At 34.5% G+C, this 26,560-nt stretch overlaps 5 protein-coding genes across 9 annotated transcripts; 2 read left to right on the forward strand and 3 right to left on the reverse strand.

The window, feature by feature from the left end:
• Positions 1 to 10: 10 nt before the first annotated feature.
• LOC114873076 (phosphatidylinositol 4-kinase type 2-alpha) lies at positions 11 to 3,031 on the forward strand. The gene is made up of 6 exons (XM_046287022.1): positions 11 to 876; positions 960 to 1,078; positions 1,186 to 1,678; positions 1,752 to 2,017; positions 2,103 to 2,242; positions 2,325 to 3,031. The coding sequence occupies exons 1-6, from the start codon at positions 585 to 587 to the stop codon at positions 2,416 to 2,418; spliced, it is 1,404 nt and encodes a 467-aa protein (XP_046142978.1). The 5' UTR covers positions 11 to 584; the 3' UTR covers positions 2,419 to 3,031.
• A 667-nt stretch (positions 3,032 to 3,698) lies between these two features.
• LOC123988120 (stabilizer of axonemal microtubules 1-like) lies at positions 3,699 to 5,606 on the forward strand. The gene is given in 4 exon segments (XM_046287024.1): positions 3,699 to 4,306; positions 4,309 to 4,549; positions 4,620 to 4,891; positions 4,949 to 5,606. Coding segments are annotated over 4 exon segments (1,308 nt in total). The 5' UTR covers positions 3,699 to 3,794; the 3' UTR covers positions 5,232 to 5,606.
• Positions 5,598 to 12,841, reverse strand: LOC114873069 (signal transducer and activator of transcription 5B). 5 transcript variants are annotated; one of them, XM_046287019.1, is made up of 9 exons: positions 12,634 to 12,839; positions 11,934 to 12,079; positions 11,702 to 11,858; positions 11,275 to 11,618; positions 10,590 to 11,202; positions 9,827 to 10,499; positions 9,599 to 9,754; positions 9,276 to 9,510; positions 5,598 to 7,218 (listed from the first exon to the last, which is right to left on the reverse strand). In XM_046287019.1, exons 2-9 carry the CDS (start codon positions 12,059 to 12,061, stop codon positions 7,044 to 7,046), a joined length of 2,481 nt encoding a protein of 826 aa, XP_046142975.1. In that variant the 5' UTR covers positions 12,062 to 12,079; positions 12,634 to 12,839; the 3' UTR covers positions 5,598 to 7,043. The 5 variants fall into 5 exon arrangements, with proteins under 5 accessions (XP_046142975.1, XP_029036780.1, XP_029036779.1 ...); XM_029180947.2 differs by having other exon boundaries at positions 11,275 to 11,621; positions 12,634 to 12,837; XM_029180946.2 differs by lacking the exon at positions 12,634 to 12,839 and adding an exon at positions 12,435 to 12,627 and having other exon boundaries at positions 11,275 to 11,621.
• A 373-nt stretch (positions 12,842 to 13,214) lies between these two features.
• On the reverse strand, positions 13,215 to 15,800 carry LOC114873071 (major facilitator superfamily domain-containing protein 10). Its single transcript, XM_029180953.2, has 7 exons — positions 14,942 to 15,800; positions 14,595 to 14,857; positions 14,206 to 14,497; positions 13,912 to 14,132; positions 13,743 to 13,833; positions 13,500 to 13,637; positions 13,215 to 13,435 (listed from the first exon to the last, which is right to left on the reverse strand). The coding sequence occupies exons 1-7, from the start codon at positions 15,162 to 15,164 to the stop codon at positions 13,341 to 13,343; spliced, it is 1,323 nt and encodes a 440-aa protein (XP_029036786.1). The 5' UTR covers positions 15,165 to 15,800; the 3' UTR covers positions 13,215 to 13,340.
• Positions 15,801 to 22,390: 6,590 nt separating this feature from the next.
• On the reverse strand, positions 22,391 to 26,448 carry LOC114873077 (zinc finger protein 480-like). Its single transcript, XM_029180972.2, has 8 exons — positions 26,359 to 26,448; positions 26,092 to 26,275; positions 24,465 to 25,304; positions 24,195 to 24,396; positions 23,779 to 24,011; positions 23,453 to 23,703; positions 22,972 to 23,365; positions 22,391 to 22,753 (listed from the first exon to the last, which is right to left on the reverse strand). The coding sequence occupies exons 3-8, from the start codon at positions 25,272 to 25,274 to the stop codon at positions 22,481 to 22,483; spliced, it is 2,163 nt and encodes a 720-aa protein (XP_029036805.2). The 5' UTR covers positions 25,275 to 25,304; positions 26,092 to 26,275; positions 26,359 to 26,448; the 3' UTR covers positions 22,391 to 22,480.
• Positions 26,449 to 26,560: the final 112 nt, after the last annotated feature.

Below are 26,560 nucleotides of genomic sequence, written 5' to 3' on the forward strand. Positions count from 1 at the left end.
TATACAAAAAACAATATTCACGAAATTATATGTTAACTTCATACAAGTAGTTGCATTTTTTAGATATAGTTTGAAATGCACACCATTAGATAAACATGAGTATACATTTTAATGAAAGAATCTGTCAGAATAATATCAGCATATAAAATACGCAATATATATGTACAAAAATGCAGTTTTGGAATAAATGGAAAAATACAATTTATATATATAAGCATATGAAACAGCATAGCAGAAATTAAGTATGGCGTTAATCCTATCAGCTGATATCGTCTGCTGGAATGACGAATCGTAGTTCTATCAAGTGGTTAAATAGTGCTCCTAAATACTGTAAATATATTCCATTATTCCATGATTGTTCTAATGAATTAATAATAGTAAGATAAATAACAAAGTTGTTCTAATGACGCAATGATTATATCGGAGTTAGTAATGGTGAAAATACTTGCAAGACACGAATTCGATCGTATGCGTCATTGACAGGTGCGATAGGAATATGGGGAAATAGAATAATTTTCACGAACGATCTTTTTTACGGCCAAGTGGTAAAGGAATTTACCAATTAAGTAGCAGATTCGTTTGTGATGAGTGACTCCGAACAACGGCAATTACACGTGCCTTATCGAGAGTATCATAGTCAGAACAATACTAATACTTCTGCTTTGGTAGAAACTGATGCATTGGTTGATCTCTCAACTACGTCTAATAATTGTTTACCAGTAAACAACGAGTGTTCAGAATTGATACCAGACGTCGAGTTTGTTCCCAACCTAAGCAACGAACAAACTACAGCCATTGATTCCCCTGGAACTGACCGGGAGAGCCAGCCTCTCCTTGGTCGACTAGAGCTTGATGTTACCTTTAATCGTTTTCCTGGTATGTTACAAATTTCTATGTTGTTTCTTCTTCTGATATATGTACTTGCATCAATTATTTATTATCTGTATATTACTTTCTAGATGATCCACAATTTTCTGAATTAGTATGGCAGGCTGAATGCGCGATAGATATTGGAATCTCTCCTGAAAGAATATATCAAGGTTCTAGTGGCAGTTATTTTGTAAAAAATCTTCAAGGGGTAAGGTATAACTCTGTTATTTTATTTAAAAATCAATGTATTTGAATTGTGATATAATAATGATAATGATGACGATGATTATAGTAACCTAGTATTTTATTTTATAGAAAATAATAGGCGTTTTTAAACCAAAAGATGAAGAACCATATGGAAGGTTGAATCCAAAGTGGACAAAATGGATGCACAAGCTTTGCTGCCCTTGTTGTTTTGGGCGAAGTTGTTTAATCCCAAATCAAGGATATCTCAGCGAAGCTGGTGCAAGTTTAGTTGACCGAAAATTAGGTCTGGGTATTGTTCCAAACACTAGAGTAGTCAAGCTGGTCAGTAAAACATTCAACTACCCACGATTAGACCGTCAAAAAGCCCGTATGAAGCAAGCCATTATGGACCAGTTCCCTACCGTGGGTTCCCATTTCAATCGTATTGGTTTGCCACCAAAAGTTGGTTCTTTTCAAGTGTTTGTAGACGCTTACAAAGATGCTGATTATTGGTTAAGACGATGGGAAAGCGAACCATTATCGCCGCCGCTTAGTAGGGAATTTCAACTTCAATTCGAACGTTTAGTCATTCTGGACTATATAATTAGAAATACGGACAGAGGTAATTAATCCATCGAATCTCATTGAATGTTATATGAAATTGAAGTTGGTAAAAAGTATTATCTTATTTAAAGGTAACGATAACTGGCTAATCAAATACGATAGCGGTGTAGGAAAAAATCGACAAGAAGAAGGTGAAGTAAAGATTGCCGCTATAGACAATGGTCTGGCCTTCCCTTTCAAACACCCTGACTCTTGGCGAGCTTATCCTTATCACTGGGCATGGTTAAGTCAAGCGAAACAACCGTTTAGCGAAGTAACGCGAGAGCTTGTGTTGCCACAGCTTTCGGATCAAAATTTTGTGCAAGATCTTTGCGACGACTTGTATCAGTTATTTAAAGTAAGTTACATAAACTGACGATTAACGAATCGCTATTAATACTTTGCAATTATAATTTGAAAATAAAGAGAATTAATTTTTATAGCAAGACAAAGGTTTCGATCGACATCTCTTTGATAAACAAATGAGTGTAATGCGTGGTCAGATCTTAAACTTGCAACAAGCTTTGAAGGATGCTAAAAGTCCTGTGCAATTGGTTCAGATGCCTGCTGTGATCGTTGAAAAGTATTTATTTCGCATAGATATTATTACGAAACACATACATATATAATAAGCAATATGAAAATCAATCTATTTATGCTTACAGGGCCAAAGGAAACGGAGCACCAAGACTATTTTCATTTTCTGATACGTTTACGCAGCGCTTCCAGAATAAAAGTCCTTTCTTCTCTTGGTGTTAAAGAAATTGTTGAGTGCTTGAAACGGCATTAGCCCTGTGTGTTGACTGAAAAAGAACTATTCGGTGCATCACAAGTATCATCTTATTATTTCTTTTGTCTCTCTTTTAACTATATTACACATCGCTACCTCTTTTTGAATTAGTAAGTTTCTAATTTACAGCCTGTAGGTATACCGACAGTTACATTTAATTTTTCTTATATCTAAAAGAATATTTCATTTTAATTTGAATATAAATATCGATCATAGTATATGATTATACTGTATACAGTAAATATATGTAATATTAAACGAATATTTTTCGATATGCTTCGTGTGGAAAAGTGAGAAAAGCGACGAATGAATGTAGATAATAGCGTTTTATAATTATACCTATAACAATATCCCTTTAACAAAAGAGCGAGCAATCACCATAATCGCATTGTATGTTTTCTAAGTCTTCCAACGTTTCGTGTTGATACGTGTTAATTAATAGAACACATCGATCTACATGTTTTCATTGGACGCTGTCGAATCTTAAAAACGAAAGGAAAAAAGAAAAGAAAAAGCGAACTGTGATCTAGTAGCGAGAAAAACGTATTCTTATTGTTTAAAATAAACACTCTACGCAATCTACGTGATATTATATTTTTAATCGACAAGGTATGAAAAAATAAATTTTCCATTAGAGGCAAAGATAAAAATTTCTCTAATAATTTTTATGAAATTTCAATTTACGAATCTCGTTCATCGATTTCATTATTGAATTTGTTTTTTTTTATAACTATATCGATTCGAGTCTAACTTCGAAGCACACGTGTCATTAAATTTTACGTTTTATTCAGATCGCAACATGTAACAGAAACGTTACCACTTATTGTTACGATTTTTATTCTTTTGTATCGTTGTATTTTCTATTGCGAAACTTTTGAATTTGGCTTTATTGACTGAGAACGTGTGTCTGTATCGTTTATTTAGGCGACGATGATGATAAATATAATATCAGCAACATGGAATTAGTAGAAACCTGTACGCAAAGAAAGCAACCTTTGTATCGAAAACCATTAGGGTGTCCATGTAACGTTAAAGTAACGTTAATTCATATATTTTAATCCAACGATTATCGAATGCTTTCTGTCAATAATCTCTGGTATTTAGTGTACAAGCAGATATGTACAGCCGGCACGAGCAAAATCATTCGCACCTGTGCGAACGTATAATCCTCCTTCGAAGTTGCTCGATACTAAAACCACCTATCACCTGTCGTTCTTGAACGTGGATCAAGCAGAATTGCGTTGCAATAGATCTCGTCCAATTCGACCGGTTCCTGCTCTAACAAAAATCGAGGGTAAATTTGCTGGAGAGACGACGAATAAGTTGAGCTACAAACCTACCGGACATGTCCCTAAAGCGAAACCGATCCTGCCTAGGCAAAGGTAAAGTTTCGATCAATTTTACCGAGGAAGGGGAAGCAGATCTAAGAGGACCTTTACTTCCTTCTCGCATGTTTAGATCGATGATCGGATCAGGTCCTATGGACTCTGTGACCACCGTTCGACACGATTACTCTCGGAAACACGTGGAGAAGCCGGAGATCATACTACCCTGCGGAAATATCCGTTTAAGTACCGGCAAATTGGAGGGGTATACTACCGCGAAATTGTCATACGGTGATCCAGGCCCCACGGAGCCGACGATTAATTTCAAACCGGCAAGAATATATTGCCCTCCGAGCGAACCGATACTTCACGATACTACGCAGAAATTAAGTTATCAGCCAGTTTGTATCGAGGAGAAAGAGATATATCCATGGAAGCAGAAACCGGCCTACAAGTACGCTTACGTACCTCGGATTAAAATTCTTCTCTATCGAGACGTTTTAACGAAAAATTATAAAGCCCTCCAGATATTGCGATGTGCGCAAAAACGACGTACTCTGAGAGCTACCTGAAGAACGAGGAGGCATGCACGGAGAAACCTATCCGACCTTCTGCGACTGCTTATGTACTTCCTCAAGGTGGACAGTTCGAAGGAAAGACCATTTACAAAGAGAGCTATTTGGAATCGGATAGCACGGAACGTGTGCAACCATTTATTCCATCTGGCAGTATTTCAAAAGCCGATGGAAAAATATCAGGGGACACGACGAGCAAAGTACGTGATTCCTCCGAGTTTTTATCGTTTGATCGCTTTTCGATGATTTTATTTTGTTTTTTTTTTTTAGCTGAGTTATCAGCCGATTCAGAGCGAGAAACGTGCTCCGATACTACCAAGGCAGAGAAACATGATAGGAGACGGTCCGATGCAGTGCCAGACCACTAATCGTTGCGATTTTAACGCAAAAACAACGATGCGACCGGATCTCGTACTTCCATGTAATAATCTTCGAAGTGCCGACACACCGATGGACGACAAAACAACGGCGAAATTATCATTCATGAAACCTGAACCGACCGAATTTGCTCGAAGCTTCAAACCCGTTGCTCAATACATCAGGTTCGTTCTCGACGACGATAATCGTTCGACGTATTTGTTTATTGGATTTTTCTTTAGATCGCAAGATAAAATCGAGAACGAGACGGTGAGCAAATTGTCCTATCAATCGTGGACACCGATCCGCAAAGAAGAAATGCCTTGGGCATCTAAAGGGAAATATCAACCACCCACGAATCGCATGTGCACGGATACGATTTATCAAGCTAGCTATCCCGCGCCGGGATATTACGAGGAAACCTGTATACCGGAAGAATGCGATTGCTTAGATACGAAGGACGCGTGTCCTTTGGCCGAACAATTAAACCCTTCTGCGAAAGGTGAAATCGATTGCAGGGTTTAAATTATACAGAAAATTTTGATCGTATCGAATTAATCTTCTTACCATGAATATTATAAATTCGATTAATAGATATTTTTATTCGGTAAGTCGATATACGAACAAAATTTTATTTTACACTTACATATTAATTACTGTGTACAGGATGAATAAGAATAACGTATATCCTTTACAAACAGTAAAATTGTTTTCGATAATAAAATAAACTCTAATCTTTGATAAAAGATCAATAGACAATATTATAACGTACACTTTTCAAAAGTTCAGCTTATTACATACGTACATACACGCACACATGCATACGTACGTATAGATATAATATGTTTATATATACACATGTACGATATATCTATAAACATATACAAATTATATATATATGTATACTCACGTATATATAATATATATATATATGTATTTATACTATTATATTATATTAAAAGAATAATAAAGATAACGATGTGTTTCATTCTATCCTGGATACAGTTTAGCATACTTTACGTATGGGCAACAATTGATAAGTTTCAATGATGTATAAAGTACAGGGGAGGGAACGAATAATTATCTATTTTTAAATTGACCACTGAAACTTTCTACTGCTTAAAGTTAAGAAATACAGTGAGAAAGTTTTTCCAGTTGAAATATTGCAAAAATCTATTATATATACATACATCGTTGAACGTATCGAAAAGACGAAGCCGAAGAAAATGTTGACTTTTGATTTTCTAAAAGCTCTTTGATGAATTTAACATTTACAAATCATTGGAGATACAAAGAAAATCTCTACGGAAAAAATACATATAAATTTGAATAAGAATTTTCAAAAAATATCATCACCGTATCGATTCGAAGATCTTAAGGCACATAGTTTAGGTCACACGAATCGCTACTCTTAGCGTTGCACAAACCCTGTTACTCTTCTATTCGCTACTCTCACCATCGTTTAAATTAAAATCTTTGTCCCGTGTAACTTGATCGCTATTTACAATGACTGTACGTAAATGATTGTCTGTACGTTTATCATCATACCGATTCTATTGTCAACGGACATTTATATCATTCGTTACTCTATTATCTCGCATATTTTCTTTCAAACAACCGATAACGTTTCAGTAATAGAGTATCCATCAGGTCACCGTCTAAAGAACAAATACATATTTCAATTAAAAGAAGAACATACCCATGCATACACACTCGTGAACGAAGATCGTTGAACGTTAACATCTGTAAAAATGATTTCAATTATTTTGTACAAAACAGAGTTTTTTTGATAGCGCACCACTCGACGCTATAAGAAATCAATTAGCTTGTGTCATCTAAGTATGCCATGTGCTTTCTTTCATACCGTGAAACATTTAATATCTATAACATTTCGATTTCAACAAGAAATACTACTCGACTTGAAAAGAGAAGAAAGAATTAATTTTAAGCACTTCGTAAGGCGATGCTTAAACGTTACACGTACCCGTATAAAATATGCAACTGAACAACATTAATACATAAACAAGCGATTTTAAAATTCGATGGTTCGTAAAAGGTACTAGGACAACGTTTGTTCGTTTCTAGATATATTGCACTTATACGATAGAATGAAAGGGTATACCGCCGCTTTGTCAGAAGGACAATGGGGTAAACCCTAAAGTGATTTAGGTAAAACGATAACATCGGAGACGACGATATATCATTTTTTATATATCCCTCCCCTATTAAAAACAACAATTTCAAATACGGTACGATTTAAAATGTAGATGAAAGTGATGTTAAAATACGTTTAATCGACACGTAGGTACAAGAGAAATATAGTCGCGCCTGACATACCTATTGTGGCTTAGCACTGTACGATTGAATGAACTCGGAGAAGCTAAAGCCATTAAAGTGGTCCAAGTTGAGATTTTCGTCGATCGAGGGCAGCTCACCGTGACCCATCAGCTCCACATAGTCCATGTCCGGATTTGTTCGCCCAACGCTTGACTGGCCAAGGCCCGGAGCGTAGCTACCACAGATCAAAACACAACCCCAATCACTGGCATAGTAATGGACAAAAGTCTCGAATGAAATCCAAACAAATTAAATATGAAATCGTTGATCGATTTTATTTTTCTTAAACTCTTCCCTCTCTCATTTCTTTCTCCTTTGCTTTACATTTGTTGTCTTTCATTGTTTCTGAAACATCTAGATCTCTGTACCGATCAGCCGGATTAGCCGGTACAACACGGCAAGGGATGTACGAACAACCACAAAGAATTACCCAACCCAATCGAAAATTTATCGGTCACTCGACAATTATCATCCTTCCCACCCGAAATTACACACGTGATATATCGTGTATTATACGGGGGATGTAACGACTTGTACCCCCCGAAAACGATTCAATTGCCACCGTCTCGTAACAAAACCTTTAGAGTATAAGCTCGGGATTGCCAGTTGTTGAAGAACAATGTAATTATAATGCATCGTGATTGGAGCTGCGTTTTTATATTCAGCAGTAGCATTTAAGCATTTAATATTCCGTTGTTGTGGTTGTACCGGCTTGCTCCAGGCCTTTGCCTTCCGTTTCTCGGAATCTCGTGTTAAGCAGTACCTTGCGCGTGCGCAAATATTTATTACGATTCAGCTTATTCAGTTATTGATATCTTACTTTTCCTTTTTTTTTTAAATTTTTTTTTTTATTTTTTTTCATATGAACTCATGTGTAAAAAAGTATGCGCACGTACGCACACAGGTGTATAAATATACATATACAATATTACGAGTGAAGCAAGAGCTTTTGATACTCAGATATTTTTTTAATGCCATGGATAAGCCGTTTCTCTCTCTAAAAAAAAAAGACATAGAAAATTTGGCAGTCTGAGAAGATAGTACAAACTATTATTTCTTAACAAACCTCAGGATCGTTACCTGCTGTTCGTGTTACAAACTATATGGTTGTCAATTATAACAGAAACAAGAGAAAAAGGAAAGGCAAAGATCGAATAAACTACCAACGGTTAAAAACTGTTGCTCCTTGCATCCAAAAATCCTCCATTTATCTACTTGATCCGCTGGACGGATTTCATTATAATTTGCTTTATAAGCGATTCTTAATAAAATTTAACATATTATCCAGCTACGCTATGCTATAGCACCACATGATCAAATGCATACGATATACATTAATCAACTTTCACTAAGAACATCATTATCGTTATCATCTTCTCTGCATTTAATTAATATAAAAGATTTTCATGCGGAGGACTTTGGACATTTAATGATGGTATTATGAAATATATCGCGTTTCTTTAACAATGCCACTTGATACATACTAAACGTGTACTTATCGATAAAAAAAAAGAAAAAAAAAAACAAATTATAATATCCAAAACAGAGTGCTGGGTGACACAGAGACTAATCCAAATGAAATTAAAGATAAAAAGAAAAGAAACAAAAACTGTGAAAGACTAGTTACTTGATAAGTATCGTATACTTAATAAAGTATACGCAAGAATAATATTATGTATATTTTCCCCGTTACTCGATTTTACGAAAATTGTCTTCAGACACCCAGTATTCTCCAACATGTATGATCTTCTTAATTACAAGCACAAATACAACTTAACATTACTGATACTTTCATTTCACCATACAGTAGTATAAAAACTTCAAAATTCCGTAAGAAAAGTTTACAAAATACAGAACTACAATATCATTGCAAACTATAATATTTGCTAAACGTTCGCAAAAGCAGAACATAAAAAACAATACTGACATTATGTGCACAGATCAGATGTAAAAGACATGCAAAGCATTTTACTCGATGTAGGAATGTTTTTCATTTTTTCTTTTTACGAAAATTTAAATATCCATACACTATCGATACGGTCACCGGAATTATGATGTATATGTAGTTTTCAACATTCAGACTTGATTTTTTTAACTATACTTTTTCAATATTTAAATGCATCATATAAAAGTGAAAAGAATCTTTGCATATCTTGTATCAAATAACTATGGCAGCCTATTTTATTAAGAGTAAAAGAGAAATGATTGATACTTTAGATCCAGGGAACTGACCTGGAAGCCACTGATGGAGTGTCGCGCGTTACGGACGGATCAGGACTGTGCGCTTGAAACATAGTTGATGGGGTTGCAGGATAACTACCACCCGGACCACTTTGACCACTACTCCCTACCCCAACAACAGAAGAATGCGATGGTGTTTGACCACCAACACCCGGTCCACCCCAACCAGGTACGTGCGTTACTAACAAAGGTTTTACATATCCATTTGTCGACGTAGATTGATTTTCTACGACAAAATGCATTGTACATAATTTAAACCTCGAGGCATCATCGAAAGACGAGCAAACATAAAGTATGAAAAATAAAATATTTACCTGTGAACGGTGTATAATATTTTGAAAACGCTTGATCTTTCGACAAGTCCGGGTAGAGGTAAAGTAAATGTTGCAAATCGGATACACGATCCGCTAAACTGCGAATCGCAAAATCTTTACTTGTGAACGGTTGTAACATGAACACTTCCGTTTGATCTGAAAAATGTTTAGTATCACAAATAATTGAGCATCGTTAAAACGAAGTGAAAAAGGCATTTTTAAAATTACCTCCAACCCAAGCGATGGTAACACCACCGAGTTCAGAGTCTGAGAATCGCATTAGGAAAGTTCCTGACGCACAATTAGCCAACATTTCTTCAGCTTGTTTCTTTCTTACGAATCCCAATATGTAACCATCGATCCAAGGACCTCTTAAATGTTCCCTGGTTAATTTCATAACAGCATAAAACCATTCCCAAAATGTAAAATTCCTTTCGGGTAATGGTTCTTTACAAAATTGTGCCCAACTTAAAAGTAAACTAGAATAATCTTGTCCATTCGCAGCTCCGCCACGAAATGCCTTTTCCGCAAGGAACCGTAGATTATCTTCTGTTAACGAACGACCGGTAGCTGATCTAAATTTCACGTTTAATGCCTCGGCTACTTGACCCCATGGAACTTTATCGGGTACTGCGAACGGTACTCTTCCCGGTTCGGCAAACGCGTTATCCCACGTGACCGTAGCCCATGCATGTGGTTCTTGATTTCCATGTACAATTACTACAACTGGTAAGCTTAATGTCCAAACCTGAAATACTAATTCACCTCCTCCAACGCTAAACTGCGATTGAAAAAGAAGCGAGAATTTCTCATCCATAACAGACTCTGTTCCCTTTTTCTCCGCCCTTTTTATTTTCTTTAACTGCATGTTACGAAAGCTCACAGAAAGTTGTCTTGTTGCCTGAAATATGAAATCATAATTTTTCTAGTAATATTGTAAACTATGATTTCTCAACTATTATATATTACGTTTTATTTTCGTCTTTCTTACTTGATGATACTCCATTGTTCCTGTGTTGTTTAAAATTTCACCGCTAGCTTCTCCATTTTTCGCCATTTTATCGCTCTTCAATAAAGCATTCGCTTGAGCTTCGCTAATAATGCTCACTTTGACTTGTGGAGGGGTCATGTGAACATTCAATTTTCCACCTACAAGTAGACGTACCGTACTCGTAAAACGAGTGTTAGTCTTCATCACTTGCGGTGGTTGTTTTTCTATAATAAACGTGCTTGTGACTAATGAACTGAGAAGCTGAGTAATCTGTGAATTTAATGTAGGAAGAATATCTTGCATGCCGGGTGGTTCCAATGCAAACTTTTGTTTTAAACGCTCGGCTTCTTTAATTTGCTGACGATTCAGCCATATTAATTCTGCTAGACTTTCACACCATTCTTGAATAGAATCTAAATTACTATTGAATGGCGCGCCATTTCCTGCCAACTGCTGGTCTCTTTTCCATCTAATAAGTTCATCATCTAAGACTCTAGATTGTAGACTATTTAATCTGGTAATAGTGTCCTTTAATTTATCGGCTAACGTCAGACGTAATTGCATCAAACCGGCCACTTTATGGTTCAATAATTGTTCCTGTTGTTCCTTTTGTCTATAGTAATTTTTAGTTTTACATTATTTGAACTAAATTATTGAATGAATTTCGTATTATATATAGGCTTACCTTCTGATTTTTTTCTCCAAATCTAAATTTGGTTGGTTCTGTGGCTGTGTTGCAAGATGCTGGAGATGTGCATTTAATTTTGTACATTCATGATAACTAATTGCAAATGCTTCTTGCTCTTGCTCCATTTTTCTTAAATCTTCCCCAGTTTCTTGTGTTCTGCGCCGTAAGGATTCAACATGTTGTGCTATTTCAGCAACCGCGTCGCTAATCAGTCCTACTTTTCCTCCTGCCATTGTCATTAAAGCACCACCTAAGTTTTCCAATTGAGCTACCAGTTTCATTTCTGTGCCTAGACAATGTCTAATTATTCTAAATAATGCTGCTGGATTGTGAGAATATCTCTGCTACATTAAAGGGAAAATAGATAATTAAAAATAAACAATGTATTTTAATTTACTCATTGGCACTTAATTACAGAACTTACACGAAAACTTTTAGCAACTTCCATCAATTTAATTTTTGTCAAAAACATGTCATCTGTATTTAATGAAGCTGCTTTTGTTTCTAATTCTTGTATTAAAGATCTAACAAGATTAGCAATGTATTGTTCATATTGTGGATTATCAGGTTCTATGTCGGTCCTATAATTATAAATATTACTGAATTATGATACTAGCAAATAAAGCATTAATAAATATCTAGATACAATAGCTTACCACATCTTTTCTTCTATCCAAGAAGACAAAAAATGCCGAACCTCAATAGGAAAGTGTTCTCCATATACTGAACGTACTTGCTGCAATGCATCTTGTGGCAACTGCTGTGCTTTGGCCCACAAAGACATTGTGATTTCTGTTGAACCCTAAATAAAGTTCTTTAATCAGTAACACTATTATTGTAAATAAATTAGTTTTAAACATTTTTATTGAAAACATCAACAATTCTTAAACTCGTTAATAATTACTATAACCATAAACCAACAATCTGTTCCAACTCTGCTCGTTATCTTTATATTTAATACATACATATATGAAAACATTCATTTTACATTATTATCGATAATTGGAAAAAACGCATACATACAAGATTTCTTAATTACAAAAAAAAAAGAAATACTTAATAAAATCGGCACAAAGCATGCATATTTCAAAAATGGACACGTACTTCTGAAACCTAAACAAACGATGCAGAAATTATGGTTATCTATTACTACTTACAATTATTGGAAAAACCTAGGTAAATTCAGAAAATAACTGTATCGGTGATTCAATTCTTCAATCGAATTTAATACGAGGAACATGACATTGAGGTTTAGAAATAACAGAACGTGACGTATCGCAATAACGCGTAAATAGATAGATAAGCGGGAGGGGCAAAAGAAAAAGATGTTCTCTTGCAAGAATTGGTTGTGCTCACCTGCTGCTAGTCCGAAGACAAAAGCAACTAGGACTAGTGACGTAAAATTCTGTTACTTGTTCTTTCAGTTTGACTCAATTTGATCAGGATGTAACCTTTGAACCGATCAAACAAACTCTACCGCGCAATAATCGTAAACGTAATGATTATGGGGACCGGTCGCACGCGCGGGTCTCATCAATAACTTTCCCCCTTTCGCGTAACTCCCATCAACGCGGACAACGATGGAGTGCCGCGAACAAGGAATTCCGAGAATTTCTTACCGTAAATGGCGCGATTCCTAGGGGAGAGGGTACGTCACGTGACCAAGCACCAACCAGGCTTGTATCAGTTTACGATTTTCTCAGGAACGTAGCAAGTCGAAAGACGTGCCTTACGTACAGGAAAATATTAAAATTTATTTCTTACATAACGTTTGTTATTTTTCTCAGATTTTTATATAAATTATTTGTTATAATATACTTGATAAAACTGTCTAAGTATTCGTTTGTAATACAGTAAAAAACATTCATTTATGTATATGTACATAGTACTTTAAATATTTCTTTGAAATAGAAATAGAAAAATAAGTTTGCATGTAAAACATAATACAATAAATATATAAAAATACTTTCTCAAATACTTATAAGGTACATCAAAAATCTTGTTAAGAATCTAAAAATACTTCTGAAATATAAATTTGTAAATACTTATACAAATACTGTTATTCAAAGTAATTTTACCCTTTGAAGGATAATAGGTGGAAATATAAGAAATACAGCGCCAGTAAGATATGTAGCTTTACTACCAATACACCAAAAAGCTGAAATAAAAATACTTGTCTTGATACAGTAATTTAATGAAATAATGATATACTTTGCTCTTACCTATAGAAGCTACAATAGGTCCACAAGCCCGAGCCAATGCTCCCAAAGATCGAAAAACACCAGTTATTGTACCCTTTTGATTATCAGGTCCAATACGTGTTACAAGTGTCATCATACAAGTGACAACCATGGCAGTTGCTGCAAGAGAAACAAACAGACAGAGAGATGGAAATGTTAAACACTTTTTACTTTCATAAATTACACATATTTTATAAATACATGTTTATATTATTGTGCACTCACAAATTGCAAAGAGAAGTAATCCAATAGATAATGTTAATACATCAGTGGCCAAACCTACAAAAATAAATGCTGGAACTGTTAACCATAAGCCCTGAAATATGCAATTTCATATTATTTCATAAAATAAAAAGTCAACAAAGATCTGTACCGGATATTAAAAAATATTTACCAATTCTGCAGCAGACTTTGTTTTATTGGATGGAATTGTTCGTACCCAACTTCCTTGCAAAATTGCCATAACTAATCCAATTCCCAGAAACATCCATCCTTGTTGCATGCTTGTAAATTCAAACAAATAATGAGTTAAGAAAGTTAAGGTAAATTCCAAGCCACTATAGATGAATAAATACACGAAGTATGCACAACCCAATGTTTTTAAGTTCTTTTTGTCTGAAATTATTTATTATGTATGTTCATAATTTCTTCACACTCTTCATAAGTTAGCAATTTAAAGAAATTTCACCTTGTAAATTTAGACCAGATACTCCATTAAATTGAAATAAATCTATAGGATTGACATAAATAGTAATTCCAGATACACCAGATATTAGACTCTTTGCTCTATGTTCCAATGGTAAAGATTCTCTTAAATTACAAAGAACAAAACATAAATCACTTATTGCTAAAAAAAGAGCAAATATAGCAGGTATTATATACCAAGCTCCTTCTCTGTTATTACTTGAAATCCATGCAAAAAATGCCCCTATCATAGGACCCACAACAAAACCAATAGAAAAAGCTATACCAACAAGTGCCTAAAAATTAAAAAAAAAATGGTATCACTTGGACTATGATTTATATTTTTACTTTTAATTATATTTATTTTTATACTTAATTTATATTCTAATTTACCATTGCTTTTCCCCTTGTTTTTGGTGATGTAACATCACTGATAATAGCCATTGATAAACTAATATTTCCTTTACTAATACCACCGACAAATCTGGCTAGCACAAATATAGTAAAGTTACACGAAAGTGCCCATAATAAATAAGACATTGTTATTCCTATTAAACAAAACATCATCAATGGTTTTCTTCCATATATATCTGATAATGCTCCTACAATTGGTGAACCCAAAAATTGTAGAAATGAATACATAGATCCAAGAAAGCCTACAAATTAATTTATAATTTATTTCAATATGTGATATATAAATATTTTAATCGAAATGAAAAAAAATAAACAAAAAAATTAACCTCCATAAAGTACTGTGTTGACCTTATCAGGTGCATCAAAAAATTTTCTTGTACTTTGTATGTAACGCAAGATTTTAAAGTACATACTCTCATCACTTTCTATTTCCTTATAATAATCTAATAAAGCTGGTAGAAGTGGTAGTATCATAGTAAATGCCAAAAGATCCAAAATTAATGAAATAAACACTACCTGAATGGTATTGTCTTTTATCTTGGCCATCATTAATTCTTGTTTATTACAAAAAACGATTGAGTATGGAGATATCAAACCTTTAAAAAATATTTTAGATTAAAATATATAATATGGTCCTCTAAATGGACCATTTAATCTCAATTAATTGCATAGTTAATATTTCAAATATCTTTCACTTTGGTACTTTGCACAAATAAATGAACAATAATTCTTTTGGAAATGGAAGCAGCTTAAACGAAATACTTTCTACTTGTGCCATCGTAAGCAATTTGGAGGAATAGTTCTTAAAAGTGAAAGGGGTATGGTCGGAGGTGCCTACGGCCTACTTTTCTTTGCATACGTGTGCGTAATCCATTTTGGTAATTTCTTACCGACTATTCCTACAATCAATAAGAAAGAGATCTATTTTATTACCGGTACAATATGTTTTGTTACATACGTTATATATATTCTTTATCATTCAAAACAGATTGCGTTCGACGTATTATAAATACCTACTACATTTTTCTTTTCATCTTCTTACAAAATATAAAATCTTTTTTTAAAAAAAGGGGTTGTACATACTTATAATTTGTGACGCGATTACAGAGTTTCTTTATAATATTTTAATATCGAAGTAATAAGTTAATAGCAATTGATTACAAATCAAAACATTAATATAAACATTCATTAAATCATGTTTAATCGTTACATTGTTTCCATTTGTCAGTGAAGCGAAAAATAGCACAAACAGGCGCACCTAGAAACATTATGTATGTTCAACTTCCGGTTGTTGCACACGATATAAAGTATTTGTATACATGAGACACGAACACATTTAAATTCGATCATGGATCCATTTCCTCAACGCGAACAAAGATCTTTTGAAACCCGGCCCAAAGTGTAACGTCGTTTAGAACGGCTGTTTGCCAGTACATAATATGTAAATATATAATATACATTTTTTTGTCTATTATAACTAGATCGCACAGTAAGAAAATGTTCTCTATCATGTAAAGATTATATTAATGCCAAACTAAGTTATATAAATAAATGAAAATTCTAGGAAAATCTATTCTAAGATTTTGTTTTTCTTTCTATTATTATCGATTACTAATGTACATTGCTTTATATGTAAAATTTTACGTACAAACAGCTTCAATCTACGCATAGAACAGGTGGTCTGAAAAGCAGCAGTGGTTAAAATTTAAGCAAGGGATTCAACGCTTACCATCTGGGCCTTACAGTGTGAAACACGCGCGGCACGTTGATGCCATTCTTGCGTGTGTTGATACACTTCAAGACTTTTCTTATTTCGATAAGATAACGAAAACAATGTGATAGAGAAAAGCTGAATCCTTTTGCGGATTCGGTTACGCTATACCGAATGGTATCGAATTATACATTCGAAGGCGCAATTAAGTAAAATAATGACCTGTATTTAATTAGGTGCCATTAATGCAACAACTAACGATTTTATTGTTTCATTAGGGTATTATAAAATTGAAAAGTGTGATCGGAACGGATGTTAAGTTTATACCAGTATTTTGATCACTTTTATAAGATATAAAAATAGAAATTTTTGAACAAGTCTACATGAAGCGGCGATTGCTATCGCGTTAGTTCGTTTCAACGAGAGCAGGTATGCAAAGGGACAAAGGGCCTGAACTTACAATCCCGTGAGGGTGTTCATAAGAATGAACAAGAGAGGAAAAGGGAAGAAAATGAATGCGAAACAAGGCTGACAGATGGAGAAATCCCTCGGTAGGTAAACTGGAGAATTTTCTGGGAAGCACAGCCATCGTAAAGTATGGTGAAAATTTTCTGAACAATGAGAACAAAGAAAATTTGACCGGCTGGCAAGCTGCACCGTATACCGCTACGTGTATACCACCGTAGAAAAGCCCGCTGCCATCGTAAGCCCTCTATAGGTATTATGAACTAGGTGTACGAGGTTTTCGAAATCAGACAACCATCGTATATGCCATAAACACAAGTAGACCCTCTCTCTCACGGATTATAAATCCTCGCTGTGAACGGTATTAAAGGGAAGATGACGGTCCGTCAACCCCCGATACAACGAGAGGACACGTTTGCTAGAAGGTACATTGAAAACGGGATTCGAATGCTGCGATGTCGCAGTTCGAGGGGTGAGAAAAAAGAAACCAACGAACGAACGGACGGACGAAATGAAGGAAGGACAGAGGTACATACAACGAGAGAAGTAAAGGCACGAGGGAGAGAGGAGCGAATGTTCGGACAAAAATAAGGAAGGAAATGAAAAAGGAAAGGACTGGCGAAAAAAGGACGGAATAACATGATGGAAATAAGGAGAACAGGAGGAGTACCGTATGCGTTCGACCCGCGTACATCTATATAGAGTGTATAGTATGTACCCAACGTAGGAATAAGGATATGTAAGCGCGCGTGCCCGCGCAACCGACAGCAGATGCGCTCGCAGCGGCAGCTGTCCTCCTACAAGTGGTTCTCAATCACTCCCTCTTTACAATTTCCTTTCTTCTTTTGCATATGCGTGTCAGATTCAATGAAAAAGTAGAATTAAAGTAACGTCTTGTTTGATAAGTCACGATGACTCGAGGATGTTTATTTTCCACACACTATACGGTAGAAATAATAATAAATTTAACTTGTAGCTATTGTAGCTGTGAGACGCGTGAAGAATTGCAACGAATCTATTCGAAAACTTTAACTACCCTACCTGAAACAACGTTATTCGTAAAGAATAATAAGTCCCGATGATGTTTGCGAAAGAATTATGTACGCGATTAAAGAAACGGTTGATTGAATGTTTTTGAGAACGGTGTATGCGGCAAATGATCTGTTTCTCTTAAAAATAACCCTTTCGAGTACGCGTCGAATAAGAAACTTTGAAACGATATTTTCAAAATGATCGTAAAAAGTGTCACTGCATTAATTGTAATAGCTTTACCATTGTAAGATTCGACTGACCCTTTTTTCTCCCATGGGATAGCTACCTGACAAAGAGATGGGAGAACAAGAAGAGCGGTATATGTCACATACCTTGACAGGCGGAGCAAAATTCAGGACAGCTGATACAATTTTGGCGGGCTTTACTGGTGGATTTACACCGCGAAGCGCTGCACGGCAAAGGACGAAGAAAGAGCGTAAGATGGAAGGAAAGAACCGGGTACTTCGATGAAAAGAAGAGATGAGCAGAGAGAAAGGGAGGGAATAATAGAGGGGATGAGGGAAAAGTAGAAAGAGAGAGAGAGAAAGGTGCAGAGAGCGGGGAGGAAGTTGAAAGAATCGAAGGTAGAAGTTGACAGAGAAAGATAGAAAAAAGGATGAAAAAGAAAAAGAGGGAGGTTTCAAAGTTGGTTGTTGCTGGTGTTCCTGCTTCGTTGCTGTTAAATAAGAATAAGCCCCCACCATTGGCCCTAAGGGGTACCTATATAGCCGGGGGCTTTCATGTTCTTGGGACCGAAAAGGAATAAAGAGAGGAGACACCTGGTCACGGGCAGCAGTTTGTCCAGAACTCTCTGCGAGAGAAGTTGGCCGTGTATTTCACGCTTCCCTTCAGACCGGACGGATACATCCTTCTTGAAGTACGAAACTAACGAAACAGTTTCTCAAGTTTGTTATTGTCGTCGTCGTCGTTATCGTCGTCGCAGTCGTCGCTAACGTCGTCATCGTTGCTGTTACATCGTAAAACATGCTGTGACATACACGGTATTCTATCGAGAGTGTTGTGTGCAGTGAGGAAAAAAATTCAAATCGTTCTATTTTCACGATTTTTCAAACACTTGCATCGCGCTTTTCAAGAAGTGAAAAACGGGCCGAGACAAGCGAAAGAAGATGAAACGAGATAACACGAGACGCAACGAAAGAAGAAGAGAGAGGGAAGAATCGAGAGACGCGGGATATTGGCAACCGGCGAAAGACGTCATTCGTTTTGATTTGGGGTTAGGGTGCGCACCGGTAACGTGCTCTCGTCGAAACGTGTCCGCGTGCGCGATAGTTTTGTGACGAACAACGAAACCGTTGTATAAAGTTTATCATACCGCGTAATTTGTATTTTTCTTTGACAATGTGTTCATAAACATCGCAATCGAGAAGAAGAATACAGCCTGTCGAAAATCTTAGTTACCAAACCGTTTGATCGAATGTGCGTCGTAGATGCTTACGTGAGGGTTAATTAAGAAAATTTATACAAACATTGACACTTTATCGAAAGCAATTTTAACGCTTCGTTGTTTCATAAGTGTTTCGCATAATTACGCAATGTATAATTTTAAATTGTAACAATTATACGTTCACGTAAAATTCATCTACGAAACAATGGATTCGAACTCGTGTAAAAAACAATACTAGCACACGACCGTTTGTAACTTGATAAAAATCTCTTATTGCATTTTTAATTATAGAATACCGTCAAATTGTTGTATATACACTACGTAACGTCATTTGTATTTATGTTGTTTGTATACTTAATTCAAACGATAATTTGTATAAGTTTAAGGAAACTGTGTTCCCTGATTTGGAAATTAACTATCCGAAGACCAAATTAGAGAGATCGTGTACGAAACTGCGTATTTACCGTATTGTAAATTTTGTAGGTACACCACGTGTTACGACGAATTAATTCATTTCTTATCAATGGCATGTTTTAACCTAACGTAAGAAAATTTAGCGATTTGCATCGAAGATAGGCCGAGATTTGTGACAATGTTTCGTGTTGATACGATTTTTCAATATTGCACTTGTCCCGGCCTATCGGAATGCATTATACCTCGTCGAAGAAGACAGAAAAACAAACGACGAACGAGGAAGCAACGTTATTCGACTTAATTTGACCAAATTTATCGAAAGATACCGGCAGGTTGGGATGTGGGCATTATTTGTCGTAAGGTTAGATCAAATTGCACTCGTCCCGGCCTGCTGGATCCGTTCGATTTTTCATCTGCTTGGTTTTTATATCGAATAATAACATTGGCTAAAACTATCGATTATTAAGCTGTAAATTGTATGTTTTGAACATGTCCGTTTTCAGTAAAACAAATCAATGTAAAGGTGGAACAATAAAGTACATTTTTATAACCAAACCTGTCGTATTTTGACTATGACTATCCTAAATCTACTTAATTTCGTAGTTATCGAAAGATCTATATCTATAGAATTTCAATGTGTAGTTACTTTTCTTTAACAGACTATAAAATAATGTGTCGATATTTCGAGTTAATACTCTACAACTAAAGATTGATAAATATTTAACAAACTCTAGAAAATCTGCATTATAAAAACGGTTCAATTATCTTTTCTAAGAAGTTCTATATATTGTACAAACATCGTTCATATATGTATGTCGATAACACGTACTCGATCGATTCGAGAAATGAGACAAAGGGACAAATATTTTAAAAAAAGAAGTAAAAACTTTCTTCTTTCACCAAGTTTTTTTTTCATTACAAAATCCGTTAGACTAGCAACGATATTTTATATTTGAATTTCCACATCAGTGAATGCTTAAAAATAACCTCTATACTTTGTACAGTTTTGAAAAAAAAAAATATATATAAAATACGAGGGTACGTACTGCCACTCGGAATTGTAAAGAAATAAAAGGAAAAAAGGGAAATTGTCGAAAGAAAAACACGGTGAAAAAAGAATCGAGGGTTACGTTACGTACGATCGAATAAGAAAATACAACAAAAGTAGTTGGGTTCGAGTTCCTTTTCGTTGGCTGGTGAAATACGAATTTTGTTTTCCATTCATATTCTTCAAGTAGAAGACGTGGTGCAAGCATCCCCTTTTAAGAGTCCCACGGTTGAAATAAAACACCTGGCTTCTTCCCTACGTACGCACCATATAGAATACCTACGTGTATGTATACACAAACACATCGCAACACGTTTAGGCGCACGCTTATTCTCACGGCATGAGGACTGCTTCTCTTCGCGGACTGGTTTTGGCTTCCTTATAAACTTTATTCAATTCTTTGTAATATGCCAAAGGGTACACTTCATGTATGAGCGCATATATGTGTACATGTATATGCATCTACCATTCATATGCTAAACAATAAATGCGTCGAAAGAAATAAATCTTTATCTTGTAGATACGGTTGTGCAGCTGCCATGTATGTACATTTATTACGTTATACGAGTTTGATGAAAAAAATGACAAAACCATAAAGAATGATACGTCGAACTATTTATCAAGGGTGAAGAGATTCAAAATCTCTTCTTCAGTGAGAAACAGTGTATTTATTGCGATACCGATGTTATAATTGATTAGAAATTGCAGCCTCCTTTGTTACCCTTTGTGTTTCAATTTTATTCGTATAATACATGGGTGCTGCTACTCTAACGATAAAACTAATTCACTTAATTACATTTATTTTCAAATAAACTAACACTTTGAAACAATTCTCTATTTTGAATTGTCTGATTCCTTATGTTTTATGTTAAAATTTTTTGAAATACTGAAACGAACATATTCCTTTCGAAATGTTTAGCAAGAAATATTTGATAAATAAAGAAGTAAAATTTATTTATTTCGTGTATAATTATAGCAATTATAATTCCTTTAATAAAGACTGATACTGGATATTATTATATAAAATATCTAATAAAATTCGTTTACAATATTTTGAAAATATGTAACTTAACTTTGTTAGTATTAAGTTACAAATTCGCAAAATTATATAAATCATAGATAAAGATATCACAGTATCAATTGTATTATCAATATTTCGCACAGTAAAGAAAAAAATAGTTAAAGCCTGTAAGTAGGCAACCAAGCAGATGCACAGGTATAAAGGTATAATACTTGTTCATACAGCACCGAGCATGGTAAGCTTTCCTAGGGAAAATGGCGACGTCTCCTGCATTCCCACCTCTCCTCGTAGGCGATCCGGCGAAGAATGAACATGGAGGGGAGACGCAGCGATGCCTGCGCAGAGTGGGATTTCTGGCGCATGCGCATTAGAAAGCTCTAGGGGCGCCTGAATGACGGTGTACACACCTACATTTCTAAAATATGTATATATTGAACATTATTAATAAAAGTTATATCTACAGAAAATGAAGTGTATTTATACATACATATACCATTTGAACCATATACAAAATGGATCTCCTCATAAGCAGACTTCTGATTTGTTTATGAACATATGTAAATACATAAACATTTTAAATACTACAATGTTAATATACTTATTAAATTAATTATATAATTATTTATAACAGAGAAATGATACGGAAATATCACTATGTTACGTATAGCACATATTATACTTCTGTTTTCCTTTGTTTTATTTTGAAAAATTCATAGTTTCAATGCGATCTTTGTTCCTGACAGTTAGGTGATTACCTAAAAAATAAAATTCAAGCTGTTTCGTCGTTATTCCCACTAAGTATACGCGCGCTATGATAACCGCGTTTTGTAGCATATCCTCCTGACTGTTGTGTTTCGTACATTTTTCGATTTTCTAAATAACGTCGATAGTTATTTTCACGTTTTCTTCTTTGTTCTTCCGCTTGTTGCCTCAGTTTTTCCGGGTTCATATGTGTTGTTACCATGTGCCTTGTTAATGAACTCATGAATTTATACGTGATACCGCACACGTCGCAAGAGAGTATTTCCTCGTTTGCCCCTTGCTGAAATAAAAAGATAAAAGATCATCCCATTAACATGAAGTTGTTATGTCAAGTAAGAACATTAAAGTAACATACAAACTTGTCACTTAATTGTTCTTAGTTTATGAAGTACAAATTGCAGAAAATATGAGAAACGGCAATAAGTATATGCAACATTTTTTTTTCTCTTACAAGACCCGGACAATTTAAACAACTAAGATCGTATTGATCATACGTACTTGTTGATGTACCATCATATGTCTCTGCAAATTGTTCAATCTGTTGAACTCTCGACCACAAACCTCACAGTCAAATTTCTTATCAGGATCATGATACTTTTTATGTAGATTGAGATCAGTTGCATGTAAGAATGACTTATGACATACATCGCAAGTGTGGGTCCGCTGATCACCAGCCAAATGTGACTGCTCGTGTTTCACCAAACTAGCTTTTTCGACGAACCGACGACCACAGTAAATGCACGGAAGAGGTCGGGATTGCGAGTTATGAAGGGTTAAGTGACGACGTAGAGCAGTGGACGTTGGAAAGTTTTTGTGACACTCGAGGCACTGAAATGGTCGGTCACCAGTATGAGTTTTTCTGTGACGAGCTAGAGAATTTTGATCTGGATACCTAAAACAAATACACAGGGACCAATTATTAGATGTAGAAATTACTTCGATGCCTTTCTTATTTAACCAAAGATTCATTTAAGAATACCTTTTAGGACATAAATCACAAGGGAAATTTCTGGTTGTAATATCTTCTTCACGGGCATGTTTTAGTCTGTTATGTCGAAGTAACTGGAAAGATGTTTTAAAACTTTTATTACAAATATCACATTTCAAGTTATCTGTTGTTGGTATAATGACTTGGGTTCTTTTTTGTCCGTGTTCATCTTCAGATATTATCAAGGAGATGGTCACTGTGTTATCTTCATTGTCAATATCAGCAGCTGACAGTACTGAATTCTAAGGCATAGAAAAAATGACGGAGTAAAAAAAATTGATCGTGATAAACTTTCTTTTTTGAACGATTGAAAATACCTGTTTATTATTATGAAATTTGAGTTCATTATCTGGCACGGAAAATGATTCCTCTTCAACCTGTCTGATATTCTGCTCAGATTTCATTTGTGATTCCCTAGCATCATGATCATCGTTACTCTCTGCGATAGCATAATGTCCGTCTTCGGTTAAATATACTGGTTGTAAAGCTCCGCTATCATCTTTGAAATATAATTGACCATCTTCATCCTCGTGTAAAAATATTTGATCCTAAAACACAAAGTAGATGAAAATTTATATTATGTAGTAAATTAACGACTTAGTTTAAATATTTGTTAGAGGTACCTGAGAATTTTCATTTTCATTTTCATTTTCATTTTCATTTTCGTTTTCATTTTCGTTTTCATTTTCATTTTCATTTTCATTTTCATTTTCATTTTCATTTTCGTTTTCATTTTCATTTTCTTTTTCTTGATTTTGATTGCTGTCAGAATTACCTGCTTCCCACACCTGTTCTTCATTTTCTATTGTTGCAGCATCATAAGAGTACTGCTCATTCTCATCTACAGCCTGTGCTACGTATAATGTTTCTATATTTTCTCCTTCATAGTAAATTGTTCCTCCAACTGGTATAGAACTTTCGTCGAGTTGCTCCATCTAAAAATGAGAACTTGAATTTTTGCAGACAGTAACAATGATTATTAAGATAATTGAACTGTACAAACCTTAATGTATTGAGCATCCGAAAGTTTATCTGTTTGCAATGTCTTCACAGAACTATGCTTTTTAGTGCCAAGAACAGTGTACAATAAATTATTTTCCACATTTTTTACTATTTCATGACTCGCATTATTATCAACATTTTCAATATTATTCATGTTACATTTATAATCTTGATTCGATTTAGATTTTTCCGTTTTATCCAGAGATCCTATGTTATCGTTACTTTCTGTTTTATTTATTTGTAAAGGGAAACTAATTACTTGATTATTTGTACATTTTTTATCCTCGCTTTTCTGTCTTTGTACGGATTCCGTGCAATGATTCAGTATGTCAGAATTTTGCTCAAACTCTCCTTCTTCTTCCATATCTTCGTCTTGCCAGTCTTCGTCCACATCGTACGTTATAACTTGTTTTTTATTATTTTTACATAATTGATCTTTCTTCTCCTTTTCTTTCTCCGAGTTCGTTTTAAACCCCGAACTATTTTCATCAAAAGCATAAACTTTTATCTCAGAATCTTTATCAAACTCTTCATTTCCCAGTATTTCTATACCTTTGTCATGATCATCATCTTGTACATCTGTATTTTCATCATCAACCACAATGTCATCAGTTTGCATAGGTTCTTCTTTATCCTCTTCTATTTCTTCTATTATTTCTATAATTTCTTCTATTTCTGTTTCCATAGAATCTTCGGTAGTTTCTGATTGCAATATAACATTTTCTTGGGTAACTGCTTGCTTCAATACTTCCATCACATCTTTGTCATTATTAATATCTATTGTATCCAAGATTTCATGCGACAATTCCATAGTAGTTTTGTCCTATTTAATTATCGTTGTCTACAATATATTTAAAAAATTTTACTTTTTATACTTATCATATAAATTATACTAAGTACCAGATATTATTACTTTATTTCTTACAATTTCACAATTTTATTCGTATAAATATATATCTTCTATATTTAATTATACTACAAACTTTAAAAGGCATTACAATTATTAAGATATAGCATAATTATCATATATATTTTAATAGCTAGAATGTACCATTATAAGGAGTATATTAACTTTATACTAAACATCATAAATTGAATTTGCTATAAATAATTTTTTACTCATTTTTTCTTTACATATACAAACAATTTTTTCAGCAATTTATACATAAACAAGACTAATATAAAAATATACACATATTTTTATTTTGTTAATAGAAAATAATGAAATACATTATAGAAAATATACCTGTTCTTAAGAAATATCTGCTTTTAAATTGATTTATGTGGACATTTAAAGTTTCCATGTTATGTATGTGTATTACGTACATATATGTATATTTATTATAGACACAGAATTCTTTAATATGCCACAGCAACATTAAAAGAAAGGTTTACGAATTAAGAATATTATTTGAAACATCAGAACAGGCATTAGCGTTTTATACATGACAAGAAATACGCGGTTCACCAGTCGGTACGAAAATGTCTTGCATTTATCAACGGACAGCAAAATGGCTACAAAACGGCAACGATTATCTCCTTGAAAAGGTACAACTCGCTATATGTTAAAATAAAGAAATATTCAATTGAGAAACGAACAAATATGTACACAGTTTTCTTCACTGTACCTGTGTTAAATAGTTGAATTGTATAAGTAGCGATGGAAAAAATTGTTTTTGCTCGGTCGATACGCGCCAATACAATATTTTCCTCTCTATACCCCAGTAAGCAAGTGACGCCACCTTAACATTGCAAATGTTGCATTGGAAAATAGGTTAGGTTCACTGCATTCGTAAATAGTCCAACCTAAACCTTTTAAGAATATATGTTTTTGATTGGTTAAAACATATATCAAAATTAATGACTAAATTTAACAAAAATATAAAAGGTTTTACCTGTTTTTTACAATCTAACTTTGCTTTGACATCTATCAGCAAGCACAAGTTGGTTTTACTTTTCAGGAAGCGTCTTCGCGTTCTGAAATTAGACATATTAGATACTTGGAGAGAAACGAAAATAGTTTGTATAAGTAATAAGCTTTATAGAAAATATTAAAATATTTAATTGTATTTCAAATTTTTACTTCCTGCTTATATA

The sequence above is a fragment of the Osmia bicornis genome, chromosome 9 (assembly GCF_907164935.1).
Source record: "Osmia bicornis bicornis chromosome 9, iOsmBic2.1, whole genome shotgun sequence".
NCBI lineage: Eukaryota > Metazoa > Arthropoda > Insecta > Hymenoptera > Megachilidae > Osmia > Osmia bicornis.

Coding starts and splice junctions, on each gene's coding strand:
- LOC114873071 (XM_029180953.2), bottom strand. CDS start 15,164: ATGATGGCCAAGATAAAAGACAATACCATTCAGGTAGTGTTTATTTCA. Junction 14,133..14,205: donor ATCTGGTCTAAATTTACAAG/GTGAAATTTCTT, acceptor AAATAATTTCAG/ACAAAAAGAACTTAAAAACA. Junction 13,436..13,499: donor ACCTATTGTAGCTTCTATAG/GTAAGAGCAAAG, acceptor TTTTTATTTCAG/CTTTTTGGTGTATTGGTAGT.
- LOC114873069 (XM_029180947.2), bottom strand. CDS start 12,061: ATGTCTTTGTGGGCCAAAGCACAGCAGTTGCCACAAGATGCATTGCAG. Junction 11,859..11,933: donor TGGATAGAAGAAAAGATGTG/GTAAGCTATTGT, acceptor TTATAATTATAG/GACCGACATAGAACCTGATA. Junction 9,511..9,598: donor ATATTATACACCGTTCACAG/GTAAATATTTTA, acceptor ATTTTGTCGTAG/AAAATCAATCTACGTCGACA.
- LOC114873076 (XM_046287022.1), top strand. CDS start 585: ATGAGTGACTCCGAACAACGGCAATTACACGTGCCTTATCGAGAGTAT. Junction 877..959: donor TACCTTTAATCGTTTTCCTG/GTATGTTACAAA, acceptor ATTACTTTCTAG/ATGATCCACAATTTTCTGAA. Junction 2,243..2,324: donor CCTGCTGTGATCGTTGAAAA/GTATTTATTTCG, acceptor TTATGCTTACAG/GGCCAAAGGAAACGGAGCAC.
- LOC114873077 (XM_029180972.2), bottom strand. CDS start 25,274: ATGGAATTGTCGCATGAAATCTTGGATACAATAGATATTAATAATGAC. Junction 24,397..24,464: donor CGGATGCTCAATACATTAAG/GTTTGTACAGTT, acceptor TCTCATTTTTAG/ATGGAGCAACTCGACGAAAG. Junction 24,012..24,194: donor TCAAGAAAAAGAAAATGAAA/ATGAAAACGAAA, acceptor ACTTTGTGTTTT/AGGATCAAATATTTTTACAC.